General features: G+C 41.4%; 1 protein-coding gene across 1 annotated transcript in view; it reads left to right on the top strand.

Moving 5' to 3' along the window:
* Nucleotides 1-10,740, top strand: part of LOC104870937 (cadherin-related family member 4-like) — a 101,868-nt gene extending 91,128 nt beyond the window's left edge. The window contains exons 23-24 of the mRNA XM_033755889.1: nt 1,429-1,498; nt 10,477-10,740. Of these exons, the coding sequence (XP_033611780.1) occupies nt 1,429-1,498; nt 10,477-10,479 (73 nt within the window). The 3' untranslated portion in view covers nt 10,480-10,740. The remainder of the gene's footprint in view (nt 1-1,428; nt 1,499-10,476) is intronic.
* Nucleotides 10,741-11,307: the final 567 nt, after the last annotated feature.

Genomic DNA, 11,307 nt, shown 5'->3' on the forward strand with positions numbered 1-11,307 from the left:
GTTATCTGGGAAATTATTTCTGTTTTGAATTTTTCTAGAGCCTGATTGATCTGCTTTGTTACTTCCTATGCTTTGAGTTCAGGGTGTCCTGGTGGTTCACTATTGGCCTTTTCATCCTCATTTGTCCTACTGTTTGCCATTGGTGAACTGGAAGTCTGTCTTTGTGTCTTGCTTAAGTGTTTTCTCATTTTTACTTTTGTTGTCGGGCTGTCCTTGGTTTAATCTCTGGGTTATCATCCAAATCTTCCCAATATAGTTGCGCCCTAGCTTCTGGGTCTCTAACGACCCACAGACATTCTCATCTTCCTAACATCAGAGAAAACAGCTCATCAAATCAGCCACAATCCTTTATCCCAATGGATACAATCAGCAACACATTAAGATCAAGCATAACTTAGAAACTAACCACCTGTGGTAGTCACTAGTCTATAACCCTTAAACCATTTGAATCAAATTGAAATCAAGAAGCAGTCCAGAATATGTCTGCAGTGAACAAACTTTTCAATATAGTATATTTACCATTCAATGGCTCATACAGAGCTAGGACGCAAGACCCCTGATCTCAGTTAGCTGATGGCAGAACCCCATGATGCTGACTGACCTTGGGCTGCAAGGCCCAGATTGAGTTCCCTAACCTTCTGAACGGTTGAACTCCACATCATTCTACTACAGGTTTCCCAGGCCCTTTCTTTAAAGATATTCAATGTTGGGAACTCAGAAAAATACCCTCTATGACCACCTCTGCCTCTGCAGAGTGGGTCCAAAGATTGGCACAATCAGGAGGTCTGAGAGTGCATGGGGGGGCATGTACGGGAGTTGTGGGGGTTCAGGGGTACCTGCATGGCTAAATTCCTGGTGCTGGAGCGATGGCGGCTCCTAGTGGGGGAAGGCGTGGCTCTTCTTCCCGCGGTGGATAGGGCCCAGGCCTTATTTACCAAATTTTAAAGAAGTTTTATATATTTATTATAAATATATCAGTGTTAAATGACCATCTAAAGTTCTAGATAGGAGGACAGAGAAGAAAGCAAAATCAGATTTCCAAGTGAGCTCTGCAGTCCAGGCCTGGGCCTGGATCCACCCCTGCATAGATTTAGGGCTGTCATCAAGATGAGCTGCTTACTTAATGATGGAAGGAGAACATGAAAGGACACAGATACAGTTTTAACTTAGAGCTCCATCAAGATCCCTTGTTTCTATTTAGAGGAAAAGTTAATATCACAAATTACTAAGGATAAATATGTCTACCAATCCTAATTTAAGAACATAAATTATTATGACTTCCATAGGAACCAATTAAGAGCCACTTTAAAGATTATTTAAATATAATATTCCCATTGACTTACAAAGGTAAACTGTTGCATCATTTATTAATTATGCATGTAAGTGTTAAATGTGTCTTTGTGAATACTTCTTTAATGCTTTTTGTAGCCATGGAAATTCACTGAGTAAGGACCCCAAGCTAAGCACAAAACTCAGCTTGCTGCCTGGAAGTCATCAGGTGAGAGCAGTTAGAAAAACCACATCATAGTTACTAATAGAATCATTTGGGCCCAGACAGTAGAAAGCACTTGCATGTAAGTTAATGTGAATGGTGTGACTTGTGAGTAGAAATGAGAGGATTTATGCAGAGCATTTGAAAGTGGCAGTGAAAATGAAAGTAGAAAGAGCTGGCATCCAGTTTGAAGGCTACAGCAGTGAAGACATCAACAATGCAAACAGTCACACCTCTGTCCCCATGGAAGTCTAAATCAGTGGTGTGCACTGATAAGGCTGTTTGCAAATTGCCTTTACTCTTTCTTTCCTTGCTTTTGAACCTAGCAGAACAAAATTACATGTATAATCTAGCATGGTCTTCTCTACAGAGGCCTGTGACGTCCACTTACCTTCATGCCACTCAGGTATTCAGCGAATATCTGCTACCTGGCCACAAAGTCTGATCAAAGAGATTTCATGGAGATTGCCATTTACATATACTTTAAAAACTATAATTAAAACACTGACCCCAAAGTGCAATATTGTGCTGATTTGCAGAATTAACTTTTTTGGGTTTTTGTACTAATAGTGATTTTTTAAAATTGTTCTATAGTTTATTAGTATATGTTTGTCTTATACAGTGACCACATTTTTCATGGGGATTGGTACTGTACATAGCACATCTAAATTCTCTTTTTTTTTGTCCCCTTTCCTTCCCTCCTTTTGCCCTCTCACCCTCTCTTGGTCCCCTTCCCATTTGCAAAAGATCTATCTTGTGACTTCCTCTTGTCTACTTTATTTTACTTTTTATTTGTATTTTGAGTTTCACATATAAGAAAAACCTTATGCTATTTAAGCTTGTTATGTCTGATTTATTCAACTAAACATTCAAGACATTTTGGAGTCTGTAAAGGTCTTTCATTTCCTCAGTTAGGTTAATTTCTAAGTATTTCATTATTCCTGATGCTGTTGTGAGGGATATTATTTCCTTAATTTCTTTCCTTGTAAGTTTATTACTGGTGCACAGGAATGCTATAGATTTTTGTGTGTTGACTTTGTATCTTGCCACACTACTAAATTTAGTTATTAATTCTGGGAGTCTTTTGGTGGAACTTTTTGGGTCTTCTATGTGGAAGATCATGTTATTGTGCAATTAATTTATGTGCAAAAGTACATTCGACTCTGGATAGGTAAAAACTTTTCTAGTAAATATATGGTAATTAGTGCTTATTTTAAATCATAAAATTAATGTAGCAAATATTTATGAAAAAACTTTACAGTAGAATTCACTATACAGATTACTTGGGAGAATTTACAGGAGTATGAAATAGTCTTCACTTTTTTAGAATTCACCTCTCGCCTGGGAGATTATGTAAATAAAATATTGAAGGGAATAAACTGCTTGGCAGTTTGATTCTCATCAGAGTGTACAACGTATGTCATAGACTTGCCAGAAATTCACAGCACAGCTAGGACCTTGTGAGCTAACCCAGTTGGAGGCAGCTGGGTGGAAGGATTATCACTGGAGCAAGATCATGTGAAGGTGTATGTGTTTCTAGACGGGAACCAGTGGGGAAAGGTCCCATTGCTTTGGTGTTCAGCATGCTGTACCAACTTCTAGATTTTTCATTTGCTTTCCTTCCACTCAGTTCAGCGTTCCTTCTCTTTCGCATTTCTCTTTATTTTTTGATGAAGTTTACTGGTACTTGTTAGGTGTACAATACAGTTATGTTCGTCATTGGGAATTTGCACCTTTACATGACTTATCTTGGTTCTGATTTTCCCCCATTCCCCTGACCTCCCTTTACCCCCCCACCCCCCCAAAGACTTTGTTTCCATCTTCTCCTGTTTCATGTTTTTTCTTTTCCCTTCTTTCACACAGCCACCCTGCCCCCTTCTCCACTTCCAACCCATAGCCCAAGTCAAACACATCTGAGAACGTTTCACCACTGCATTTTCCACACACATGTGCACTTACACAGCCTGCTTCCACCACAGTGTTTCTTCACATCCTTGCACTAATGGATTTGTTTCTCTTCTCTTGAAGAACTTGCTGTGGAATTAGTATCACACACACACACACACACACAAACACTCCATCTCAAAGCCTAGAGAGCGGGTGCGACTCCTTTCTTGAAATTTCTTTCTTATCCAATGTACATTGCCTTCCTCCTTCACAAATCACTGTGCTTTGAGGTGTGTGGCATATTTTAACAAGCACTAACTATTTATATTGTTCTTGAATTCATCAATGAGTTTACTTTTTTGAGTTTCCTAGGATGTTTCTTGGAGTCTTTCATGGTCTATTGAACCTCCAGGAAAGCAATAAATCAACATAAGCGATGATCAGTCCAGCTTCCTCCTTTCTTCCTGTTCTTTTTTTCTTCCCTATTCCAGATACCCAAACTCATGGCCACCCACCAGACTATTGTTATTAATAATGACAGTGGAAAAAATGACTTAAAAATATGTCCTGCTTTCTGGTTATGGCCTAACTTAGGTATTAGATATTTATTAATTTATCCAAAATCTTCCATGCTGATGCCACTACTTTGCCCCCTCACTTCTCCTATATGCCACTTTGCTCTTCATCTGGCTTGGCCTCCATCATCCAGCCTGCTGGTCTACCTACAGACATTCCATTCTTCTGCCTCACTGTGTCCTTCAAACTCTCAGAGGAAAACAGCCTCCCTACCAGTTGGCCCCATCCACTGCCCTTTCTGGGACTGCCGTGTATTCAGACTGAAAAGAACACAATTATGTGTTTTGGACTCACTTCAAATTCACGGTCATGTTTTCAAACAGTTGCTCAGTACAGACACAGCAGACTACAGATTCCTAATCAATTCCCTTTACCACCTGCAGTGATGAACATTCACAGCTGCCTTGCAGTTCTCAAATCGCTAACACATCCACTGCTTCTCATGCTCAACTGTGATATCTCTGCACATTTAAGAGCAGATAATAATTAGATTTTAAAACTCTCTTAGCCTCTTAAAATGAACTCCACTAACCTGACCATAGCCTACCTGGTAGCCAAATTGCCCAGGGCCAGAAGTGACTTTCTCCCACCTACGTCACCCATCTCTGGCTCTTCCTACGATACCTATCTCTCTGGTCTTCTGATGATACACGTTCTCTACACATAAACATATCTTTCTTGTGCGTTATTTTCATTAATGACTTACAATATAATACTCAGCTCTCAAAGAACTTTCCTTGATCCTATTTGTCTGTTCACCAACTGTCCCATTTCTGTTACTCTTCATGGTAGTGCCCACTAAAAGAGCTACCTAGCCTCGCTGTACAGTTTCTCCCTTTCTAGTATCTATTCAACTCAGAGGGGACTGGGTGTATTCCATATCCCAACACCTTTGTCAGGTCTCTATTGACTTGGTGCCTGGGTATGGGTCTTTCTAACTCCTCCAAGTCTATTGTTATGAAATCAACACACAAGCCATTGCACCCTCCTTCTAGCTACCTGGAGGTTTTGTGTTACAGGGAGCATTGTCTTAAATATGGCCTGAGAAAAGCTTTTATGTAAACAAGCAGATTGCTCTGAAAGGGTATGGAAGCTTTCATTATGTTGCAAATAATCACTTACTGGTAATACGTGAATATTAGCAGTAAACAAGAAAGCTATTTTATACAATTGTCAGATTTCTTAAAGTTCAGATAACTAATCCAGTGGGCCTGTGAACTGCAAAGTAATCCTTTTAGGATTTATAAGGTCATTGATAATCTCAGCACCTACACATACAAATTTGGAATAAAATAATTGCAGATTTATTTCTTCCAGCCATCAGTAGCTCATGATGGCTGTGGAATGGATCCTGGCAAGAAGTGGAATACTATATCAATATTCAGATGTCTATAAAGTATTTTTAAAAATGGAAAAGATTTCACAGTACTGAGAAGCACTGTACTTAGCTTTCTGTCAAGTTTTGATTGTGAGAAGGATGCTTAATCAAACAAATTATAAATGCTTATTTCTGCTTAGCAGTTCTGGAGCAATGAAAGTTGTTCTACTATTAAAAAATGATTGTTTAGATTGTCTAATTATTCTTGATCACAATGATTCATGAATTCTTGAGCTACTTTTTCTTGAAATCCACATTCTGAAGATTCACAAACCCTGCCCTCGGAGCAGTACACAGTCCATTCTCTTGTCTCCCATTCATGTCCATTACCACCGGAGGAGCCTTCATTAATCACTTTCACAGGCTGCGGCAAGTCCCCTAAGTGCCCTCACTGTTTCCTACCCATTTCTTCAACAAATCCTACACCAGCCTCCTCAGCCATGCTACAGTGGCCCAGACTATGTACGGTCCATACCGGAGGAGCATTTCAATCCTACACTACCCTTCGTCATATCCAACACCAAATATATTCTGAGAATAGAGCGCAATTTTAGTAAAGACTTACTTCCTCCCTCTGTCACGGTGTGCAATGCCTTCCTTCTGCACAAGACCTTATTGCATATATTTTGATGGTACTACAGTTTTGTTTTATGTCCTTTCTGATGCCCATTTCCCGTCATCAACTATTGACAAAGTAAGAGGGCTCAGCCAGCTCTGCCCCTGGACAAACTTCCTGCAATGGACACAGACTGCTGTGCCCAGAAACCTTATCAGCATAGATAATATCCTTGGCCTCTTGCTTTGTCTTTTTTATTATGAAGTTCTTGGAAGATAATGTGAGATATTAATTAAGCACTTATCCCCAGTGCCAGAAAAACCTTAGGCACTTAAGTCATGTTTCTTTCAGACAGGATTTGCTGTTGGAGAGGTTGCCGGTGACCTTTAGGAAGTAAATATCAGGGCACATGGGATTAATGACTTAATGAAATGTGTGATCACTTATAAGCTGGTCTTTCCAGAGATGTTCTAGCCACAAGAGAGAGATGGGAGTAGCAGAACAGCATAAATGGCATCAACTGACAATTATAAAATATTTTTGCTCTAGAACAGGGTAGCTGTGTATCTCTCTCTCTCTCTCTCTCTCTCTCTCTCTCTGTCTCTGTCTCTCTCTCGTGTGTGTGTGTGTGTGTGTGTGTGTATGCATAGCTACACAGGAATTTTTACTGGAACAGCAGATGGAGTAAAGTACAGACAAGACGCTGTCTGGATGTTAAAGGTATGGAGGGCAGCACTGGGGTTTGGAAATAGGACATAAGGTGGCATCTTTGCTTAATCATTTCATTTTCATGTAGTCTTGGGTAAGCAGTCTGCCTGTCTGAGCTCAGTCCGCTCACCTGTAGATCGGGGCCTGATCTGAGGGTCTTCGAACTGAGCTGCATCCCCAGTCCTTTATCGATTGTTTTACTTGGAGACAAGGTCTCACTAAGTCCCTTCATTGCCAATGCTTGGACTTAACTTGAAATCTCCTGCCTCGACATCCTCGAGTGCTGGGATTACGTGTGTGTGAGTCATTCTGGTCAAGAGGTGTTGACACTTATTTCTGACTCACCAAAGTTCTCATTGACTAGGGTTCAGATGCACTGAAAGCAAAGCCTGCCATCCCTCTGGTGACTGCAGCAAGAATCCAGGAATGCTCGAATGCAATGTGCAGAAGGACTAACCTTGTAGTGTCCTTCTCAAGTGCTGGGGATAGGTCACGACTGGTTTAGGTGGACCCCTGGGAAGGAACAGTGAGGGCAGCTCTGAGCAGAGAAGGGAGAAGTGAAACCGGCCAGACCCACAGGTCAGCAGGAGAGGACTGAGCCTTCAGGAAGAGGGGCTGTGGGTTTTTCATGGGACTGCTGTAGAGGTCCAGCATCCAAAAGTCCACGGTGGGTGGAGAGGAACGTTACATCGCCTGGGTTTGGAATGACTATAAATAAAGCCAAAATAAAGGAATACAAACCATAATGCCACCTAGTAATTATGGTATACTACCAATCTAACATGCCTAATTAAAGTTTCATGTTCATTTCACACGTTACCAATCAAATCTAGACCAGCATCGTGTGTGTGAGGGAAAAGCTGTCAGGATGACAATGTTTCTGTCAAAAGTGCACTAAAAGGCCCCAGAGAATCTTGGGATGGATGTTTTCCATTTCCTTAATCATAAGAATTCTCTAAAGTGCTTTGCAATTTGTATACCCATGGGTGTTACCCTACCGCTTCGAAAGGCAGGCCTTGGAAATGGCTGTTTTAGCAAGTATTTTAGGTTACTGTGAAAGGTGAGAGTAGTTGGAAAATGCCAGTCTGAATCACAGCCCTTTCTAGAGGAATATAATACATGACTAATACACCACAAAGCATAATCACAGCACAAAAAGCTAACCATAAACTGCATTTAAGAACATAACATGGTTTTCTCTGCAGTGCCCAAGTAAAATGTTAGGACACTGAGCATAAAATAACAGCAAAGACTCAAAATGAAGAAGAAAGCCATGGGTCACCCCACTATGCGTGTGTGTGGGGGCGGTCTCCAGTGACAAGCATCTTCCTGTTCTTCCACAAACTAAGGAGCCACAGCCCATGCACAGCAGGGCAACACAGAAACCCCTCACATCGGGGACAGAGAGCAGCGTGGGGTGGCACTTCCTTCCTGTGCTGTCACTCTTCAAGCTTTTCCCACTGCATGGCTCTGCCAGAAAATACGTTTTCAGCCCCATTCCCAGCACAGCTTGGTGCTTTTGTGACATTTGGTGTCTGTCTGCGAAGTATATACTAATTTATCCTATGCACCAAACATTTAGACAAAAGACAGATTTTTTAAATGAGGAAATACACAGGGGTCACCCCACGCACTCTGTGCCACCCCTCTAGGGTCCAGGTCATCTGCTCTGGGCCACAGGAAGGGGGGCGGTCCCACCATCAAAGTGAAGTTATTCATCCTCAGGCTTCCTGCCCGTGGCTGTTACTGAGGTGTGTTGTGTCGTGCTTCATATTCACAACAGAGCTTTACGAAGTGGATATCCCTTATGGACCAAAAGCTCGCACACTTTCTCCAGTTTCCCAGTTACTCTCTAGTCACCCCTGCAGCGCGGAGTCACCGCACCACAACACCAGCTCCTTCTCTGTCCCCCACGGGTTCACTCTCAGAGCTCTCCACCATCCCAATCATTTTATTTTCCATATATTCCAACCTGGAATAATGCCATCACATTAAGGATCAGTGGCTGTGTGTGTGTGTGTGTGTGTGTGCATGTGTGTGCATGCCGGGTGTGTGTACCCAACAAAGTTTTTACCTAGTATTTTGTGGAGTCTAAAGAAGAGTCACTGTTCTTACCTAATGAGGGCCCAACTCTGTGCACTGCCTTCTTTGAGGAAACAACTCGCCCCTCTCTGTGCTCATTTACTGCTGTCCTCCATCATTTCATGTCTTTGTGATTAGCTGTGACTTTTATGTCAAAAAGATGTACAATAAGTAAAAGCATATTAACTAGATGAGGCATTCTGTTGAGGCCACACTCTGAAGCGAAATAAATAGGACACACAGGTGTAAATACTGAATGGTTTCTCTGGTGTGAGAACTTGAAGTGTAAACGAGGATTAAAATGAGTAATAGTTCGTGTGAAACAGGAAGAAAAGGTTCAAAGGGGAAAGGGAAGGGTAGGGGAAAGAAAGAAAAGGGAAAAAATATGAAAAAAGGAAACAAACAAAGTCTTTGTAAATAGGGAAAGGTGGAGGGGTGGAAGGGAGGAAGAGGAATGGGGGAAAAAAAAAAAGAACCAAGATACATCTCGTAAAGGTGCAAATTCCCAGTGATAAATGTCATCATGTTGTGTACCTAAAATGTACCAATAAAATTAATGAAAAAAAAGTATCACTTAACGGTCATTTCAAAGGAAACTAGTGAGAGTGATTCCCACTGGGAAATGCAGAACTGGGCTGCCCAAGCCAGTGCAGGGCTCATGGTAAGCACGTGGGAGCCGCCAACTCTGGGAGGCGTCTTCCGCATGAAGTGTTAAGTGCGACGTGTTCGCTCTCCCACTCAGCCTCCACAGCCTAACACTGTGCTCCTCTCTTACTTTCATTGTCAAGTGTCACTGCCAGCTGGGCACTGTGGCCCCGACCTGTCACCCTAGCACTTTGTGAGGCTGAGGCTGCTGCTTGGCGAGTTCGAAGCCAGCCGCGGCAACTCAGGGAGACCCTGTCTCAAACTGGAAAACATAAAGGCCCTGAGTTCCACCTTCAGAACCAAAAAACAAGCAAAAACAAGACAGTCTCTGTTAGGCAAACCTCCTGAGTCTTGCAGGCCAGGAGCTGGATGTGGCATTGCAGACAAGAAGGGAAGCGTTCCTTCTTTTGCAACTGAAAAAGCTTGGCATTTTCTTGGGTGATTTTTATGTACCAAGTACACATCTATAAACGTGTTTGATTTTTCCACCATCCTAGGAGCCAAGCGCTATGTTTACCAGTCCCATTTTGCATGTGAGGCAGAGGCAACCAGGGAACTTGGCCAAGGTTTGTAGCTGCAAGGTGGAGGGCGATGCATAGCCCAGCCTGTGGCTCCTGCCTTGCAGGCTGCTCTCTCCAAGGACACACTCTGCAGCATCCGGGGATTCTCCCCTTTTCTACTCTTTCCATGAGAATTTCTTCAGGTCTTGGGAGATGGAGCCATCTCCAGTTGGGAAAAGAGTACCTGAAAAGATAAGTTAACATTCAAGAACATGGGGTAACATGGAAAGTTTACTAGGAGAGCCAGAGAAATTCATTTTAGAATGGAAGGATAGACAAGAGTCAGTGGACTTAATTATAATGTGTTTAAGGGAAAAAACAGTTCAAATATCCTTCATCCTTTATTCATGCATTATACATCACTTGAGGTATAGTTAATTATCAGTGAGTCTTTCTAATGTGATCAATTCTATTTCTGAAACATCTATATAGATGTTGAATCAATGATTCGCTATAAAGTTATATCACAAAATATTAACATTATAAATTATTTCCATTTCTACTACCTTTGGCGGTCGATTTTATTTTTTTCAAATTTTAACAGACAAGGTTCTATGACTATTTTAATAAGGCATATTTTCCTTTTCACCAGTGACAGTGATGTGATACCTGTTCAGCAGTAAGACAGAGGATGCCAAGATGTTGGACAATTAAGAAAAGGAAGTGATCTGGAGAGAAGGCATCTGATTTGACCAGTTTGAAGTTCACCGTCTCTTCTGTCACTCGCGTTACTTGAAAAGGTCTCTTAAAACACAGCCTCTAACATTAGAACAGTAGCAGCTTTCACAACGTAGCTGGATATTTTTGTGTAACCTCTCACACAACTGAAAAGTGTGAATTTTACTGCTGCACTATGGCAAGCTTTATGTGCTGTAGAATTAGATTTTTTTCAGTTAAAAATGTACACTGTTATGCCGATCACCAATAAAGTATAAACTGAGGAGTCTAATTGTGTTCAGACTGTGATTGTATGTGACTCACACAACTGAAAAGTTTGAATTTTACTGCTGCACTATGGCAAGCTTTATGTGCTGTAGAATTAGATTTTTTTTCAGTTAAAAATGTACACTGTTATGCCGATCACCAATAAAGTATAAACTGAGGAGTCTAATTGTGTTCAGACTGTGATTGTATGTGAATAACTGACTTTTCCCATTAAGTTTATTGGTGTATTTAAAACAATAGTTACATGTATGATTGGGATCTTGTACGTTTACATGACACATCTTGGTTCTTATTTTTTTCCCCATATCCCTGCCCTCTCTTCACCCCCTCCACCCGTCCCTCTTTACAAAGACTTTGTTTCAATTTTGTTCCTTTTTTCACATTTTTTTCTCTTCCCTTGTTTCCTTTCCCCTCCCATTACCATGTCCCCTTTAGCCATTTTCTTCCTATTTCACACTCAGCTATACCATTTGAACCT

This window comes from Fukomys damarensis, unplaced genomic scaffold (genome assembly GCF_012274545.1).
Source record: "Fukomys damarensis isolate Sample0158 unplaced genomic scaffold, DMR_v1.0_HiC HiC_scaffold_4, whole genome shotgun sequence".
In the NCBI taxonomy this organism is placed as follows: Eukaryota; Metazoa; Chordata; class Mammalia; order Rodentia; family Bathyergidae; genus Fukomys; species Fukomys damarensis.